This window comes from Budorcas taxicolor, chromosome 8, assembly GCF_023091745.1.
Source record: "Budorcas taxicolor isolate Tak-1 chromosome 8, Takin1.1, whole genome shotgun sequence".
In the NCBI taxonomy this organism is placed as follows: domain Eukaryota; kingdom Metazoa; phylum Chordata; class Mammalia; order Artiodactyla; family Bovidae; genus Budorcas; species Budorcas taxicolor.
This window is the reverse complement of record NC_068917.1, coordinates 41969082-41989515: the sequence shown is the minus strand read 5'-3', so window position 1 is coordinate 41989515 and position 20434 is coordinate 41969082. Positions and strand designations below refer to the sequence as shown.

Sequence of the window (20434 nt, the reverse complement as noted above, 5' to 3'; positions counted from 1 at the left end):
TCCATTAGCTTTGTTCGTACTGATGCTTCCTAAAGCCGACTTGACTTCAACTGCAGGATGTCTGGCTCTAGGTGAGTGATCACACTATCATTGTTATCTAGGTCATTAAGATCTTTTTTGTGTAATTCTGTGTATTCTTGCCACCTCTTGTTAGGTCCATACCATTTCTGTCCTTTATGCAAGAAATTTCTTACAACAGTGTAAATCAAATGTTATTTTTCTTAAGATTTGTAACTTCTTGGAAAGATACAAGAAAAGTGCCAAAAAACTTTAGGTAAACTCTACACCCATCCAGTATTGTAGTTTTAGAGGAAAATACTTACTCTTATATTTGGGATGCAGTAATTTCCTTCCCAGGTATAAAACAACAGCCATCACCACCATATAGTTAATTATTGAGCCAACACGAGATGGGTAAGCGATGACAAACAGGCCAAGCACATCAAAGAAGACCATGTTTCCATGTTGATACTTAGAAGAAGAAGCCAACATATCAGATGTAGCTAGATATTTAAGAACTGCTAAAATGTTGTCACCTATTAGTAAAAAGAAATGAAAGGTAACAACTTTGAATAAACCATCCACTGCTGGAGTCAAGGAGTACCTAGAAAGACTATGAACAGAAACAGCTTTCTAACCATCCTACTGCTCGCCCCAGTTTTTCTTGCTAACTATCTTTTATAAGGTCCATGCCCTATGTGCTGTTTCTTCTCTGCTTTGAAGCTCAGTGACCTGGTCTTCATCCTTTCTCTTCTACTTATTATAGCTACTCCCTGATCAACTGTACGCTTGCTGGTGACAAACCCAACAGCTATTTCTCAGTCTCTATTCATTTAATATATACTTAACATAGCAGACACTGCTCTGACATAGAAATTCAGTGGGGAACCAAGAACCTCAAGAAGCTCACAGACACCAAACAAGTTATTACACATGTATTAAGAATTAACAAGGACTTCTCTGCTGGTCGAGTGGTTAAGAATCCACCTTGCAATTCAAGGCATGCAGGTTCAACCCCTGTTCAGGGAACTAAGGTCACACATGCCATGGGGCAACTAAGTCCTCATGCCCACTCTACTGAGCCCATGCTCTGGAGCCTGCACCCACAAGCCTGCATGCCCCAGTGAAAGATCCTGTGTGCCACAACTAAGACCTGATGCAGCCAGATAAGTACATATTAAAAATAATAATAAGGAATGTCAGTAATACCTCAATTAAAAAAAGATAGTATGGAGAAAGTGCCCTAAGAACATATCAGGGAGACTAGTGGAGTTGGAGAAATCAGGGAAGCACTTGAGGAAGTGAATTTCTAGCTTAAGGATGGATAGGAGCTACGACAGGGAAGAGATTTTGTTTAGAGACCTGTGTAGATAAAGGCCCCAAGGAGGGGGAAAATGTCCAGAATGGGGAGCGAGAGTATTTTGCAATGAAGCTGGAGAGTAGGCTGAGTCATTGTCAGGCAGAAGCTGGCACCTCAGAGGCCGTCATAAGTATCTGTTACATCAATCAGTGACTGAGTTTAAACTATAATGAAGAATTATAAGAAGCTTTGAATGGCTGGCATATCTTCTGATGCTCATTCCATCCTGGACTTCCTCTTCTTTTCACTGAGGACACCACACTGTCTCACTGTGGGATTTCTCTCATTGGCTCTCCTGCCGCCTTCAAATGCATCTCCCCCTAAGCTCAGGTTTGTTTCACTCTTCCAAAAACCATTTCCATTCTCCAGACGTCTGTGGTTTGGACTGTGCGTTTAATTTCCAAACCCAGGTACCCAGTTCTGCCATGGTCTCTAATGCTGCGTCTGCGTTTTCATCTGGTCAGTTCCCAGACGCCCTCTGTCTCGTGTCTGACAGAGTTCACAGCCTCGTGCCCTCCTCACTACTGCTCTGGGCGAGCCGCCTTCCCATGTCCAGTCATGGCCAGTGGTGTCATCTCTCCCGGGCCAGCCAGGCTTGACCCTCTGAGGTCTTCCTTGCTGCCATCCATCCGATGCATCCCTGCTATGTAACCTATCAAGTCTTGTTGAGTTTTCATTCAAAATGTACCTAGTTTTCTACCCTTGCTTTCATGTCTATCTTTTGCCAGCAGTACAGTCTAGGTCTTCGTATGCCACACTAAAATTACTGTTGGAACAGCCCTGAATCTTGGCTCTCTCCCCTTCTCTCCCATACACTCCATACTGCATCACCAGACTGACAGCTTTTTAAACCATCATTCATTCACATATGCAGGCCTTTAATGATCTCTTATTCCTACAGCATCCGCTTGCTGACTTTTAAAGCCATCTACAGCTTTCTCTACCCCCATACACCTCTGCCTCATTTCCCTCTATGTCTGAAAAATGCAACCTCCATTCACACTGTAGTCTAACAGTCCTCGGCCCAAACAAGCCCTACTCACGCAGAGCTCTTACTCGAACAGGCTCTTTCCCACTGTGCCAGATCCCAACTCTTTGCAAGGCTCAGCCTCAGACTCACTTCCCCTGACTACTACTGATGTCACTGGAAAACATTTTAACGCCCCTGTCCTGACACCTGTCCTCACCACACAACCTTGGATCAGTGTAACTTTTCCATACCTGGGCAAGTTGCCGAATATGTGTTTGTGCCACCTCCAATGTACAGCTTCCATTCTGGCTACACTCTGAATACTCAGCAATGTTTTCATAACCCTAGGTCAACTCCCTTTCAAATTCCTCATAATAAATAGTTTTAGGTTCTTAACTGCTAAACTAGACTTTGAGGCTAAAATTCAAAGCCTCGTCTAACTCCAAAGCCCCACTTCATTCACACCATACACTGCCTCCCTAATGCACAGAGTATCTATAGGCTCACAGGTCATCCATAATATTCCACCTTAATATCAGAAGTCTAAATGAGAATACCAACCTGCTCTCTGAATGGAATCTGTTAGAATTCTGTCCGCTGTGTCATACTTGGTGTGATAAATGTATCCATTCTCAATAAAAGCTAAGTCTATTCCTAAGACATACAGGAAAAAAAAAAAAAGTCATTTTACTTTAAAGATTGACCTCAATTTAAGGCCTCTTTGTTTAATGTATTAAATTCCTAAAAGACATCAAAGCAGTAGCATGACTGCTTTGTCACATTCAAGAAGGAATGATGAAATTCTCACAGAACCTATAGCTATGGTATATAATTCAATATATAATGACTGGGGCATTACAAGTCACACAGCAAGGAGTAGGAGTACTGGCATGGGAGGTCATCAAAACTTTACCATCTACATCCTTGCCAGGCCAGAGCCAAATTTTAACTTTAAATAAGCTGTACAAGTCCCCAGGGCAGTTGGCAAAGCAAGGTAACAATGAAAAAGATCCCTGAAGGATCTATTACCATCTTTTGGGAATGAAGTGCTAAACAGTTCTCCCCTGTTCTTCTGTCACATTGTGGGCCAAGATGACATGTTCTAAAAAAAAGGAAGCATTTAAAGAAAACTGGAGTTTAAAAGAAAAGGAGACTATCAGGAACTCTCTTTCAGTGAGTCAGTATATATAGTTCTCACATAAAAATCTGCTCTCAGAAAATGCTGTTTACTCACAAACTTCCAAAAAGTAAGACTTGTTTTTAATTAATCATTGTCACAGAAAAGTCCATAATAATTGACAATACCTGGAATGTTCCCAAAATCCCTGTAGATCCGGAAGTCAGTATCTGAAGGAATGATTCCACTCTGGAAAACCTCCTGAGCCACCACCGAAGCAAATGGGTGTTTAGCTGCTGAGACATAAGCTTGGACCAACCAAGGATTTTCAGGACCTGAAATGAAACATGACAACAATATGAGGTTAATCTGGAATTTTTTAACATACGTAAAATAGTTACTGTGATGATCTGGGGAGATAGATCAAGAGTTTCATTTTTTTAATCCTCTTTTCTATATTTTCCAACATTTCTTTGATAAACGTATATGATTATTTTAAATGAAAAATAATCTTGTGGAAAACAAAATTGCTTTTAATAATAAGATAACAGCAATATAAAAAGTTTAAGTTTAAAAATGAAAAACCACTCACAAGACCATCATCCGAAGATAACTATTATCATTTTTATGTCTTCAACTTATGTATGACTTATAAACGTATGTGTGTACACAGATGTACTGATAGGGTATGTATAATCTTTACATTTCTCTTTCACTCAGATATGCAGATGACACCACCCTTATGGCAGAAAGTGAAGAGGAGCTAAAAAGCCTCTTGATGAAAGTGAAAGAGGAGAGTGAAAAAGTTGGCTTAAAGCTCAACATTCAGAAAACGAAGATCATGGCATCTGGTCCCATCACTTCATGGGAAATAGATGGGGAAACAGTAGAAACAGTGTCAGACTTTATTTTTGGGGGCTCCAAAATCACTGCAGATGGTGACTGCAGCCATGAAATTAAAAGACGCTTACTCCTTGGAAGAAAAGTTATGACCAACCTAGATAGCATATTCAAAAGCAGAGACATTACTTTGCCAACAAAGGTCCATCTAGTCAAGGCTATGGTTTTCCCAGTGGTCATGTATGGATGTGAGAGTTGGACTGTGAAGAAGGCTGAGTGCCGAAGAATTGATGGTTTTGAACTGTGGTGTTGGAGAAGACTCTTGAGAGTCCCTTGGACTGCAAGGAGATCCAACCAGTCCATTCTGAAGGAGATCAACCCTGGGATTTCTTTGGAAGGAATGATGCTAAAGCTGAAACTCTAGTACTTTGGCCACCTCATGTGAAGAGTTGACTCATTGGAAAAGACTCTGATGCTGGGAGGGATTGGGGGCAGGAGGAGAAAGGGACGACAGAGGATGAGATGGCTGGATGGCATCACGGACTCGATGGACATGAGTCTGAGTGAACTCCAGGAGATGGTGATGGACAGGGAGGCCTGGCGTGCTGCGATTCACGGGGTCGCAGAGAGTCGGACACGACTGAGCGACTGAACTGAACTGAACTAACACTGTACTAAACATATTCCTATGTTGCTAGTTATTACAATGATTATTTAAGATATCACAATGATCATGGTCCGGTGGTTAAGAGAATCCACCTTTCAATGCAGGAGATGCAGGTTCCATGATCAGGAACTGAGCTCCCACATGCTGCAGGGCAACTAAGCCCGTACACGACAACTAGAGAGCCTGCACGTTGCAGTGAAAAGATGCTGCCTGCCACAACTAAGACCCAAAGCAGCCAAATAATTTTTAAGTGATCATTTTAATAACTGCATAATTACTGAATATATCATAAAGTTCCTTATTATTACACATAACTTTTATCATTATTAATAATTCCACATTAACATCTCCATGCATATAGTTTTCAAATATAGGAGTTTTTCCTTTCAGATAGCAAGATAAATTATATTACTGTCCCCAATTATTCACTCTTCCCTCTCACATAACTTACAGTGCCTCCTGTGGAAGCAGCACATACATGAATTGCTTCAGCCAACTGACTGTGAATGGGAGAGACACGGACCCTGAAGAGCCATCACATGGGCCACCTCTCCCGTTAACTTTGGCCCTGAGATCGCTATGTCCCTGATGGGGCTTCTTCAGCCTGGATCCCAGGATGAATAAGACACATGGAACATCATAACCATGGGACGTAGCTACAATTACCCAGGAACCAGAATGTAACATAAGCAACAAATAAAACTTTGCTGTTGTAATCCACTGAGATTCAGGGGTTGCATATTACAACTAAATTTAGCAAAAAGTTATCTGATGTTGACAGATCAAGTAACTCCGTTTCAGAGAATCCAAGAATATTAACATTTTTATAACTTTATAACCAGATAATCATTTGCTTTCCTACAGAAAAAAAAAAAAAAAAAACCATAAATGGTGGAGGATAGAAGGGGTGAAGGAACACTACAGAATCAGATACCTAGGTGACCCAGATACTGGAGTTACCAGGCATGAATTTTAAAATAAATATTAATTATTCAAAAACACAGATGATAGCAAGGGTATCACTAGACAAGTACACACTATTAACAAAGACAGAGTGTGTCAAATAGAAACCCTAGAACTGAAAATAATAACTGCTTTACGAATTTTCATACATACACAGCTTAATACAAAGGTAAAAACAGCAGAAGAAAAATCACAAATCTGGAGAATTAAAGCACAAAAGGAAACAGGGATAGAAAATTCAAAAATGCTTATAAGACATATGGGATAGAGTGAAAAGGTCTAACATGAGTAACTGGAATCCCAGAGGAAAGGGAGGATGGGAATCAAAGCAATGTTTAAAACAAGGCAAATAATTTCTGAAAACTTACAGGAAACACCACCAAGCTGTGAAATCAAAAGGCCCTAGAAAGTCCAAACAAGATAAACATAAAGAAAAACATACTCAGCATCAGGCTCTTTGCTTTTGAATACCATTATCCACTAAAAGAACCAGTTCTCCCTAGAAATATGCCCAATTCCAAATCTGAGGCTAGGAAAATACTCAAAAGTGGAAGCATCTTGTGCCAGAAAGGAAGTGCTCAAACACGTCAGAGATGTGTCAGAAGGACAGGCACCAGCTGAAGGGGCTGCCACTGGCCTGAACGGGATCAAGTCATGCATTACAATGGTTAGAATATAAAATCCCTAAAGAAAAACACTGAAATAAACACACACACATAAGGGAGAAGCCTTACAAGGAGCTGAGAGAAGAAGAGAAGTGAAAGGCAAACAAGAAAAGGAAAGATATACCCAACTGAATGCAGAGTTCCAGAGAATAGCAAGGAGAACTGAGAAAGCCTTCTTAAGTGAACAGTGCAAAGAAATAGAGGAAAACAACAGAATGGGGAAGACTACAGATCCCATCAAGAAAACTGGAGATGCCAAGGGAACGTTTCATGCAAAGATGGGCATGATAAAGGACAGAAATGGCAAGGACCTAACAGAAGCAGAGGATGTGGCAAGAATAAACAGAAGAACTATGCAAAAAAAGTCTTAATGACACAGATAAACACAGTGGTATGGTTACTCACCTAGAGCCAGACATCCTGGACTACGAAGTCAAGAGGGCCTTAGAAAGCATTACTACAAATAAAGCTACTGGAGGTGGTGGAATTCCAACTGAGCTAATTAAAATCCTAAAAGATGATGCTCTTAAAGTGCTGCACTCCACAAGTTAGTAAATTTGGAAAACTCAGCAGTGGCCACAGGACTGGAAAAGGTCAGTTTTCATTCCAATTCCAAGAAGAGCAAAGCCAAAGAATGTTCAAACTACCACACAACTGCACTCATTTCATATGCTAGCAAAGTAATGCTCAAAATCCTTCAGCTGGGTTTCAACAGTACATGAACTGAGAACTTCTAGATGTACAAGCTGGATTTAGAAAAGGTTGAGGAGCCAGAGATCAAATTGCAACGTCCATCGGATCATAGAAAAAGCAAGGGAATACGAAAAGACATCTCCTCCTACTTCATTCACTACGCCAAAGCCTTTGACTGTGTGGATCACAACAAACTGTGGAAAAATTCTTCAAGAGATGGGAATAGCAGAACACATTACCTGTCACCTGTGAAACCTGTATGAAGGACAAGAAGCAACAGTTAGAACTGGACATGAACAATGGACTGGTTCAAACTTGAGAACAGAGTATGTCAAAGCTATATGTTGTCACCCTGTTTATTTAACTTATATGTAGAGAATATGAGAAATGGTGGGCTGGAATCACAAGCTGGAATGAAGACTTCTGGGAGAAATATTAACCACCTCAGATAGGCAGAAGATACCACTCTAATGGCAGAAAACAAAGAGAAACTAAAGAGCCTCTTAATGAGGATGAAAAAGGAGAGTGAAAAAGCTGGCTTCAAACTAAACATTCAAACAGCAAAGATCATGGCATCTGGTCCTATCACTTCATGGCAAAGAGACGGGGGACAAAGTGAAAACAGTGGCAGATTTTATTTTCTTGGGATCCAAAATCAGTGTGGACAGTGACTGCAGCCAGGAAATTAAAAAGACACTTGCTCCTTGGAAGAAGAGCCATGACAAACCCAGATAGTGTATTAAAAAGGGACATCACTTTGCCAACAAAAGTCCGTAAAGTCAAAGCTATGCTTTTCCCAGTAGTAATATATGATGTGAAAGTTAGACCATAAAGAAGGCTGAGCACTGAAGAATGGATACATTCAATTGTGGAGCTGGAGAAGACTCTGAATTCAGAGTCCCTTGGACAGCATGGAGATCAAACCAATCAATCCTAAAGGAAATCAACCCTGAATATTCACTAGAAGGACTGATGCTGAAGCTGAAGCTCCAATACTCTGGCCACCTGATGCGAAGAGCTGACTCACTGAAAAAGACTCTAATGTTGGGAAAGATTGAAGGCAGGAGGAGAAGGGGAAGACAGAGGATGAGATGGTTAGATGGCATCACTGACTCGATGGACATCTCGATGGACATGAGTTTGAGCAAGTTCTGGGAGTTGGTGACAGACAGGGAAGCCTGGCGTGCTGCAGTCCATGAGGTCGCAAACAGTTGGACACGACTGAGCGACTGAACTGGACTGGACTGTAGCCGGTCAATTGCTAATAAATTATTATTTGCTGTTTATTTTCCATGTATTTTAGACTATGGAGATGATGTTAGACAAAAAGCAAATTTAAGCAGTTTTCTTATTCGACTTCAAATGGGTCATAAAGCAGCACAGACAACTTACAACATCAACAATGCATCTGGCTCGGGAACTGCTAACGAGCGTACAGTACAGTGGTGGTTCAAGCAGTTTTGCAAAGGAGACGAGAGCCTTGAAAGTAAGAAGCATGGTGGCTGGCCATCAGAAGTTGACAACAACCATCTGAGAAGATCACTGAAAATCCTCTTATAACTATACAAGAAGTTGCCCAAGAACTCAATGTCAACCATTCTACAGTCATTTGGCATTTGAAGCAAATTGGAAAGGTGAAAAAGGTCAGTAATTGGGTGCCTCATGAGTTGACTGCATCTATTTCTGCTTTATTGACTATGCCAAAGCCTTTGACTGTGTGGATCACAGCAAATTGTGGAAAATTCTTAAAGAGATGGGAATACCACATCACCTGACCTGCCTCCTGAGAAATCTGTATGCAGGTCAGGAAGCAACAGTTAGAACTGGACATGGAACAACAGACTGGTTCCAAACAGGGAAAGGAGTACATCAAGGTTGTATATTGTCACTCTGCTTATTTAACTTATATACAGAGTACATCATGAGAAACGCTGGGCTGGATGAAGCACAATCTGGAATCAAGATTGCCGGGAGAAATATCAATATCCTCAGATATGAAGATGACATCACCCTTATGGGAGAAAGTGAAGAAGAAATAAAGAGCCTCTTGATGAAAGTGAAGAGGACAGAGAAAAAGTTTAAAGTGTTCGCTTAAAGCTCAAAACTCAGAAAACTAAGATCATGGCATCTGCTCCCATCACTTCATGGGAAATAGATGGGAAAATGATGGAAACAGTGAGAGAGTTTATTTTGGGGGGCTCCAAAATCACTGCAGATGGTGACTGCAGCCATGAAATTAAAAGACGCTTGCTCCTTGGAAGAAAAGTTATGACCAGCCTAGAAGGCATATTAAAAAGCAGAGACATTACTTTGCCAACAAAGGTATCTAGTCAAAGCTATGGTTTTTCCAGTAGTCATATATGGATGTGAGAGTTGGACTATAAAGACAGCTGAGCACTGAAGAATTGATGCTTCTGAACTGTGGTGTTGGTGAAGACTCTTGAGAGTCCCTTGGACTCCAAGGAGATCCAACCAGTCCATCCAAAAGGAAATCAATCCTGAATATTCATTGGAAGGACTGATGGTAGGCTGACACTCCAATACTTTGGGCTACCTGATGCAAATAACTGACTCATTGGAAAAGACCCTGATGTTGGGAAAGACTGAAGGCAGGAAAAGAAGGGGATGAAAGAGGATGAGATGGTTGGATGGTATCACGGACTCAGTGGACATGAGTCTGAGTAAACTCTGGAAGTTGGCTCTGGACAGGGAGGCCTGGCGTGCTGCAGTCCTTGGGGTCGCAAATAGTTGGACATGACAGAGACTGAGCGAACTGAGTTGACTGCAAATCAGAAACGTCATTTTGAAATGTTGTCTTCTCTTATTCTGTACAACAGCAATGAACAATTTCACAATCAGATTGTGACATGCAGCAAAAAGTGGATTTTATACTAACAGAGAAAACCAGCTCAGTGGCTGGACCAAAACGAAGCTCTGAAGCACACCCCAAAGCCAAAGTTGCACCAAAAATAGGTCATGGTCACTGTTTGGTGGTCTGCTGCCTCTCTGATCCACTACAGTTCTGAATCCTAGCAAAACCGTTACATCCGAGAAGTATGCTCAGCAAATTGATGAGATAACACCAAAAACTGCGATGTCTGCAGCTGGCACTGTTCAACAGAACAGGCCCAATTCTTCTCCACCACATCAGCTATCCACTCATTGCACAACCAACACTTCTAAAGTTGAACAAATTGGGTTACAAACTTTTGCCTCATTTGCCATATTCACCTGACCTTTTGAGAGCCCCATGAACAGTATGGAAAGGCAAAATGATAGGATACTGAAAGAGGAACTCCCCAGGTCAGTAGGTGCCCAATATGCTACTGGAGATCAGTGGAGAGATAACTCCAGAAAGAATGAAGGGATGGAGCCAAAGCAAAAAAAAAAATACCCAGCTGTGGATGTGACTGGTGATAGAAGCAAGGTCCAATGCTATAAAGAGCTATATTGCATAGGAACCTAGAATGTCACGTCCATGAATCAAGGCAAATTGGAAGTGGTCAAACAAGAGATAGCAAGAGTGAACGTCGACATTCTAGGAATCAGCGAACTAAAATGGACTGGAACGGGTGAATTTAACTCAGATGACCATTACATCTACTACTGTGGGCAAGAATCCCTCAGAAGAAATGGAGTGGCCATCATGGTCAACAGAAGAGTCCAAAATGCAGTACTTGGATGCAATCTCAAAAACAACAGAATAATCTCTCTTCGTTTCCAAGGCAAACCATTCAATATCACAGTAATCCAAGTCGATGCCCCAACCAGTAACGCTGAAGAAGCTGAAGTTGAACGGTTCTACGAAGACCTACAAGACCTTTTAGAACTAACACCCCAAAAAGATGTCCTTTTCATTATAACGGACTGGAATGCAAAAGTAGGAAGTCAAGAAACACCTGGAGTAACAGGCAAATTTGGCCTTGGAATGCGGAATGAAGCAGGGCAAAGACTAATAGAGTTTTGCCAAGAAAATGCATTGGTCATAGCAAACACCCTCTTCCAACAACACAAGAGAAGACTCTACACATGGACATCACCAAATGGTCAACACCGAAATCAGACTGATTATATTCTTTGCAGCCAAAGATGGCGAAGCTCTATACAGTCAATAAAAACAAGACCAGGAGCTGACTGTGGCTCAGATCATGAACTCCTTATTGCCAAATTCAGACTTAAATTGAAGAAAGTAGGGAAAACCGCTAGACCATTCAGGTATGACCTAAATCAAATCCCTTATGATTATACAGTGGAAGTGAGAAATAGATTTAAGGGCCTAGATCTGATAGATAGAGTGCCTAAGGAACTATGGAATGAGGTTCGTGACTTTGTACAGGAGACAGGGATCAAGACCATCCCCATGGAAAAGAAATGCAAAAAAGCAAAATGGCTGTCTGGGGAGGCCTTACAAATGGCTGTGAAAAGAAGAGAAGCGAAAAGCAAAGGAGAAAAGGAAAGATATAAGCATCTGAATGCAGAGTTCCAAAGAATAGCAAGGAGAGATAAGAAAGCCTTCCTCAGGGATCAATGCAAAGAAATAGAGGAAAACAACAGAATGAGAAAACAGAGATCTCTTCAAGAAAATTAGAGATACCAAGGGAACATTTCATGCAAAGATGGGCTCAATACAGGACAGAAATGGTGTGGACCTAACAGAAGCAGAAGATATTAAGGAGAGGTGGCAAGAATACACGGAAGAACTGTACAAAAAAGATCTTCATGACCCAGATAATCATGATGATGTGATCACTCATCTAGAGCCAGACATCCTGGAATGTGAAGTCAAGTGGGCCTTAGAAAGCATCACTATGAACAAAGCTAGTGGAGGTGATGGAATTCCAGCTGAGCTGCTTCAAATCCTGAAAGATGATGCTGTAAAAGTGCTGCACTCAATATGCCAGCAAATTTGGAAAACTCAGCAGCGGCCGCAGGACTGGAAAAGGTCAGTTTTCGTTCCAATCCCAAAGAAAGGCAATGCCAAAGAATGTTCAAACTATCGCACAATTGCACTCATCTCACATGCTAGTAAAATAATGCTCAAAATTCTCCAAGCCAGGCTTCAGCACTGTTCAGTGAACCACGAACTCCCTGATGTTCAAGCTGGTTTTGGAAAAGGCAGAGGAACCAGAGATCAAATTGCCAACATCCGCTGGATCATGGAAAAAGCAAGAGAGTTCCAGAAAAACATCTATTTCTGCTTTACTGACTATGCCAAAGCCTTTGACTGTGTGGATCACAATAAACTGCGGAAAATTCTGAAAGAGATGGGAATACCAGACCACCTGACCTGCCGCTTGAGAAATCTGTATTCAGGTCAGGAAGCAACAGTTAGAACTGGACATGGAACAACAGACTGGTTCCAAATAGGAAAAGGTGTACGTCAAGGCTGTATATTGTCACCCTGCTTATTTAACTTCTATGCAGAGTACATCATGAGAAACGCTGGACTGGAAGAAACACAAGCTGGCATCAAGATTGCCGGGAGAAATATCAATAACCTCAGATATGCAGATGACACCACCCTTATGGCAGAAAGTGAAGAGGAACTAAAAAGCCTCTTGATGAAAGTGAAAGAGGAGAGTGAAAAAGTTGGCTTAAAGCTCAACATTCAGAAAACGAAGATCATGGCATCCGGTCCCATCACTTCATGGGAAATAGATGGGGAAACAGTGGAAACAGTGTCAGACGTTTTTTTTGGGGGGGGGGGGGGGCTCCAAAATCACTGCAGATGGTGACTGCAGCCATGAAATTAAAAGATGCTTACTCCTTGGAAGAAAAGTTATGACCAACCTAGATAGCATATTCAAAAGCAGAGACATTACTTTGCCGACTAAGGTCCGTCTAGTCAAAGCTATGGTTTTCCCAGTGGTCACGTATGGATGTGAGAGTTGGACTGTGAAGAAGGCTGAGTGCTGAAGAATTGATGCGTTTGAACTGTGGTGTTGGGGAAGACTCTTGAGAGTCCCCTGGACTGCAAGGAGATCCAACCAGTCCATTCTGAAGGAGATCAACCCTGGGATTTCTTTGGAAGGAATGATGCTAAAGCTGAAACTCTAGTACTTTGGCCACCTCATGTGAAGAGTTGACTCATTGGAAAAGACTCTGATGCTGGGAGGGATTGGGGGCAGGAGGAGAAGGGGATGACCGAGGATGAGATGGCTGGATGGCATCACGGACTCGATGGACATGAGTCTGAGCAAACTCCAGGAGTTGGTGATGGACAGGGAGGCCTGGCGTGCTGCGATTCATGGGGTCGCAAAGAGTCAGACATGACTGAGCAACTGAACTGAACTGAATCACTTCTTCAAGCATCTCAACAACTTTTTGCAGCGAAAATGCTTCCACAACCAGGAGTACACAGAAAATGCTTTCCTAGAGTTTGCTGAATTCAAAAGAGCAGATTTTTATGCTACAGGAATAAACTTATTTCCTGTTGGCAAAAACGTACTGTAATGGTTCCTATTTTTATTTCCTGTTGGCAAAAATGTATTGACTGTGATGGTTCCTGTTTTATTAATAAAGATGTGTTTTAGCCTAATTATACTGATTTAAAATTCAGGGTCTGAAACCACAGTTACCTCTGCACCAATCCAGTATTTGAGAAAGGGCAGGTGGAAAACTTCTGGGAACGTGTGGCCAGAGTCTATCCTCTTTGACATATTGAAGTTAGATGTGTATTGACTTTATAATAATTATGTTCACACATATTTTTTACTTGTGTGTTATGTAATGATTGTGATATATCAAAATATCTCTGCTGTTTGATCCTGAATTGGAACTCAGATTAAAAACAGCTGAAATGTTATCAGAACAATAGAAATCTGAATATGCAGTTTATTCACTAACAGTTTTATATTCATATCATATTTCTGAATATAATAAATGTACTGTTATTGAAGGAACATAAACCTTGTTCTTTATATCCTGAGATGATTACATTGAGATTTTCAACTGAGATGGTAATGTGATGAACTACACAGAGTGACTTTCGAATATTAAACCGTCTTCATATACTATTAGTAAAAAATCAGGATATATGATCATTCCACAAAACCAGATGTATTTCTATACACCAATGAGCTACCAGAAAAAGAAATTTAGAGAACAATCCCATTTCCAACTGTATTAAAAAGAATAAAATACCAAGGAACAAATTAACCAAGGAGGTGAAAGACACATACACTGAAAACTTTAAGACACTGATAAGAGAAACTGAAGATAACACAAATAAATGGAAGAAATTGTGTGCTCATAAATTAACTAAATGCAGAGTTCCAGAGAACAGCAAAAAGAGACAAGAAGGCCTTCTTCAATGAATACAAAGAAATAGAGGAAACAACAGTAAGGGTAAGACTAGAGACCTCATCAAGAAAATTGGAAATATCAAAGTAACATTTCTTCCAAAGATGGACACAATAAAGGATAGAAACTGTAAAGACCTAACAGAAGCAGAAGAGATTGAAAATATCTGGAAAGAATACACAGAACTGTACAAAAAGATCTTAATGACCCAGATCACCTCATTGGTGTAGTCTGTCATTCAGAGCCAGACATTCTGGAGTATAAAGTCAAGGGGGACGTAGGAAGCACTACTGTCAATAAAGCTTGGAGGAGATGGAATTCCAGCAGAGCTATTTAAAATCCTAAAAGATGATGCTATTAAAGTGCTGCACTCAAAATGTCATCAAATTTGGAAAACCCAGCAGTGTCCACAGGACTAGAAAAGGTCAATCCTCATCCCAATTCTCAAGAAGAGCAGCACTAAAGAATGTTCAAACCACTGGACAACTGCACTCATCTCCCAAGCAAGTAAGGTTATGCTCAAATTCCTCCAAGATAGGGTTCAGCATTACATGAACCGAGAACTTCCAGATGTTCAAGCTGGGTTTAGAAAAGGCAGAGGAACGAGAGATAGATTTGCCAATATTCGATGGATCATAGAGAAAGCAAAGGGAATTCCATAAAAACATCTACTTCTGCTTTACTGACTATGCTAAAGCCTTTGACTGTGTGGATCATAACAAACTGGAAAATTCTTAAAGAGACAAGAATACCAGACCATCTTACCTGTTTCCTGAGAAACCTGTATGCAGGTCAAGAAGCAATAGTTAGAACCTTATATGGAACAATGGACTGGTTCAGGATTGAGAAAGAGTTTATGTCAAGGCTGTTTATTGTCACCCTATTTAAGTTATATGCAGAGCACATCATGCAAAATGCCAGGCTGGATGAGTTACAAGCTGGAATCAAGACGGGCAGGAGAAATATCAACAACCTCAGATATGTAGATGATACCACTCTAATGGCACAAAGCAAAGAGAAACTAAAGAGTCTCTTAACGAGGGTGAACGAGGAGAGTGAAAAAGCTGACTTAAAACTCTATTTAAAAAACTAAGATCATGGCATCTGGTCCCATCAGTTCAGTTCAGTTCAGTCGCTCAGTCGTGTCCGACTCTTTGCAACCCCATGAATCGCAGTACGCCAAGCCTCCCTGTCCATCTCCATCTCCTGGAGTTCACTCAGACTCACATCCATCGAATCCGTGATGCCATCCAGCCATCTCATCCTCTGTCGTCCTCTTCTCCTCCTGCCCCAATCCCTCCCAGCATCAGAGTCTTTTCCAATGAGTCAACTCTTCACATGAGGTGGCCAAAGTACTAGAGTTTCAGCTTTAGCATCATTCCTTCCAAAGAAATCCCAGGGTTGATCTCCTTCAGAATGGACTGGTTGGATCTCCTTGCAGTCCAAGGGACTCTCAAGAGTCTTCTCCAACACCACAGTTCAAAAGCATCAATTCTTCAGCGCTCAGCCTTCTTCACAGTCCAACTCTCACATCCATACATGACCACTGGGAAAACCATAGCTTTGACTAGACGGACCTTAGTCAGCAAAGTAATGTCTCTGCTTTTGAATATACTATCTAGGTTGGTCATAACTTTTCTTCCAAGAAGTAAGCATCTTTTAATTTCATGGCTGCAGTCACCATCTGCAGTGATTTTGGAGCCCCAAAAAAATAAAGTCTGACACTGTTTCCACTGTTTCCCCATCTATTTCCCATGAAGTGATGGGACCGGATGCCATGATCTTCGTTTTCTGAATGTTGAGCTTTAAGCCAACTTTTTCACTCTCCTCTTTCACTTTCATCAAGAGGCTTTTTAGCTCCTCTTCACTTTCTGCCATAAGGGTGGTGTCATCTGCATATCTGAGGTTATTGATATTTCTCCTGGCAATCTTGATGCCAGCTTGTGTTTCTTCCAGTCCAACGTTTCTCATGATGTACTCTGCATATAAGTTAAATAAGCAGGGTGACAATATACAGCCTTGATGCACTCCTTTTCCTATTTGGAACCAGTCTGTTGTTCCATGTCCAGTTCTAACTGTTGCTTCCTGACCTGAATACAGATTTCTCAAGAGGCAGGTCAGGTGGTCTGGTATTCCCATCTCTTTCAGAATTTTCCACAGTTTGTTGTGATTCACACAGTCAAAGGCTTTGGCATAGTCAGTAAAGCAGAAATAGATGTTTTTCTGGAACTCTCTTGCTTTTTCCATGATCCAGCGGATGTTGGCAATTTGATCTCTGGTTCCTCTGCCTTTTCCAAAACCAACTTGAACATCAGGGAGTTCGTGGTTCACTGAACAGTGCTGAAGCCTGGCTTGGAGAATTTTGAGCATTACTTTACTAGTGTGTGAGATGAGTGCAATTGTGCAGTAGTTTGAGCATTCTTTGGCATTGCCTTTCTTTGGGATTGGAACGAAAACTGACCTTTTCCAGTCCTGCGGCCGCTGCTGAGTTTTCCAAATTTGCTGGCATATTGAGTGCAGCACTTTTACAGCATCATCTTTCAGGATTTGAAGCAGCTCAACTGGAATTCCATCTCCTCTACTAGCTTTGTTCGTAGTGATGCTTTCTAAGGCCCACTTGACTTCACATTCCAAGATGTCTGGCTCTAGATGAGTGATCACATCATCATGATTATCTGGGTCATGAAGATCTTTTTTGTACAGTTCTTCCGTGTATTCTTGCCACCTCTCCTTAATATCTTCTGCTTCTGTAAGGTCCATCACTTCATGGCAAATAGAAGGGGAAAAGGTGGAAGCAATGACAGATTTCCTCTCCTTGGAATCTAAAATCACTGCAGATGGTGACTGCAGCAATGAAATTATAAGAAAATTGCTTCTTGGCTGGAAAGCTATGACAAACATATACAATGTGTTAAAAAGCAAAGACATCACTTCACCAACAAGGGTCCGTATAGGCAAGGCTACAGTCTTTCCAGTAGTCACTAACACTGTGAGAACTGGACAATAAAGAAGGCAGAGCACCGAAAAATAGATGCTTTCGAACTGTGGTGCTGGAGAAGACTCTTGAGAGTTCCTTGGAAAGCAAGGAGATCAAACCAGTCACTCTTACAGGAAATCAACCCTGAATACTCTTTGGAAGGACTGATGCTAAAGCTGAAGCTGCAATACTTTGGCCACCTGATGCAAACAGCCAACTCATTGGAAAAGTCCCTGATACTGGGAAAGATTGAAGGCAGAAATAGAAGATGGCAACAGAGGATGAGATGGGTTAGGTGCCATCACTGATTCACTGGACATGAACTTAGGAAAATTCTGGGAGACAATGAGGGACAGGAAGACTGGTGTGCTGCAGTCCATGGGGTCCCGAAGAGTCACACACAACTTGGCAACTGAACAACAACATAGATTAGAAAAACTAATATTGGTAAATATCCATGCTACACTAGGTAATCTATAGATTCAATGCAATCCCTATCAAAATGCCAATGGCATTTCTCACAGAAATAGAACAATCCTAAAATTTGTATGAAACCATAAAAAACTGCAAATAGCCAAAGCAACTTTAAGCAAGAAGAGTAAAGCTGGAGACATCACACTTCTTGACTGCAAACTGTATGACAAAGCTCTTGTTATGAAAACAGTATGATATTGGCATCAAAACAGAAACACAGATCAATGAAACAGAACAGAGAATTCAGAAGTAACTCCATACATGTATGGTCAATTAATTTACAACAAGGAGCCAAGAATATACAGTGGGTAAGAATAGTTGGTATTGGGAAAACTGGACTGCCACACACAAAATAACAGAAGTGAACAACTATATTATACTATACACAAAATTAACTCAAAATGGGTTAACGATTGAATACATAAAGCTGAAATCATACAATTCCAAGAAGAAAACATAGGTAGTGAGCTCCTTGACATTGGTCTTGGTGATGATGTTTTGGATTTCACCAAAGCGAAAAATAAACAAGCAGGGCTACATCAAACTAAAAAGACTCAGCACAGCAAAGAAAATCATCAACAAAATGAAAAGGCAGTGTACTGAATGAGAGAAAATATTTGTAAACCATATATATGATAAAGGGTTAATATCTAAAATATAAAGAATTCATACAAATTAAGAGCAAAATAAAAAATTCCAAACACTCTGATTAAAAAATGGTCACAGGACTTGAATAGACACTTGTCTAATGATGGTCTAACAGATGCCCAAGATGTACTTAAATGGTGCTCAACATCACTAATCATCAGGTATATGCAGATCCAAATCACAGTCACAGATCACTTCATATCTGTCAGCACGGCTGTTATCAAAAAGATAAGAAATAAGTGTTTGTAAGGATGTGGAGAAATGGGAATCCTGTGCACTGCTGGTGGGAAAGTAAATTGGTGCTTCCACTAGGGAAAACAGTATAGAAGTTTCTCAAAAAATTAAAAACTATATGATTCTACTTCTGGGCGCTTATCAAAAAAAAACCAAAAACGAGCTCAAAAAGATATCTGCACCCCCATATGCACTGGAGCATTATTTACAATAGCCAAGACATGGAAAGAACCTGCGTCCATCAACAGACGCATGGATAAGGAAAATGTGTGTGTGTGTGTGTATACCCACACACACCCCCATTATCATATAGTTGCAAATTTTTTTCTTCCACACACACAGTGGAATATCATTCAGCCCATCCTAAATGAAGTAAGTCAGAAAGAGAAAGATAAACACCATTTGATCTCACATGGAATCCTGACCCGTCCCCTGAGAAAAGGACTTCATAGACACAGAGAACAGACTGTGGTTGCCAAATATGGGGGGAGGGGAATGGGGGAAATGGGTGAAGGTGGCCAAAAGGCACAAACTTCCAGTCATAAGTAAGTTGCAGGGACATAATGTGTGTACAGCATGGGGACTAAATTTAATAACACTGTATTGCATACCTGGAAGTTGCTAAGAGACTTGTGGACACAGCAGGGGAAGGAGAGAGTAGAATCAAGGGAGAGCAGCGCTGACACACATACACTGCCGTACGCAGAACAGCTGGTAGGCAGCTGCCGTGTTACACGGGAGCTCAGCTCAGTGCTCTGCCATGACCGAGGGGCGGGATGGGGTATGGGAGGTAGGCTCAACATGGGTATATGTATACTTACAGTTGATTCATGTTGTATAGCAGAAATTAACACAACACTGTCAAGCAATTATCTTCTGATTAATTTTTTTTTAATTTTAACAAAGTTGCTAAGAAAACAGATCTTAAACCTTCTCAACGTAAGGAAAAAAATCTGCATCTGTATGGTAATGGATGTTAACTAGACTTATTGATGATCATTTTGCAACACATACAAATACTGGGTCACTATGCTGTATACCTGAAAGTTGAAAAATCTTATATTCCTGAAATAAGCTCAACCTGGCTGGAAACATTATCTTTTTTGTATGTACACATACACATATAAATGCACATATTGATACATGGCTGGATTCAGTTTGCTAATTGTTTCTTTAGGATTTTTTCATCCCAGCATGGCATTTGTTTACCAACACTATCTACCAAAGCTGAGACTACACACACCTATGACTCTGTAGTTTCACTAAGAAATGTGCATACACAAACATGTTTACTAAAGACACTCATTAGCAATGTTCATAAGACCACTCATAGGAGCCAAAGCCTAGAAACAATCTGACATCACCAGCAGAATGGATACCCTTGTCAATGGAGTATTATTTGGCAATGAAAAAGAATGAACTAAATGTAACACAGATGAATCTTATGAACATAACACTGAGGAGAAAAAAAGGCCACACACAAAAGAAACACTATGTATGAGTCAATTTAAAGTTCAAACACAA

At 40.8% G+C, this 20434-nt stretch overlaps 1 protein-coding gene across 1 annotated transcript in view; it reads right to left on the bottom strand.

Annotated features, from left to right (window-relative positions):
- ERMP1 (endoplasmic reticulum metallopeptidase 1) overlaps nt 1-20434 on the bottom strand; it is a 58557-nt gene that overhangs the window by 25382 nt on the left and 12741 nt on the right. The window contains exons 5-7 of the mRNA XM_052645184.1: nt 3636-3782; nt 2892-2984; nt 324-536 (exon numbers count right to left, since the gene is read on the bottom strand). Coding sequence (XP_052501144.1) covers nt 324-536; nt 2892-2984; nt 3636-3782 — 453 coding nt within the window. The remainder of the gene's footprint in view (nt 1-323; nt 537-2891; nt 2985-3635; nt 3783-20434) is intronic.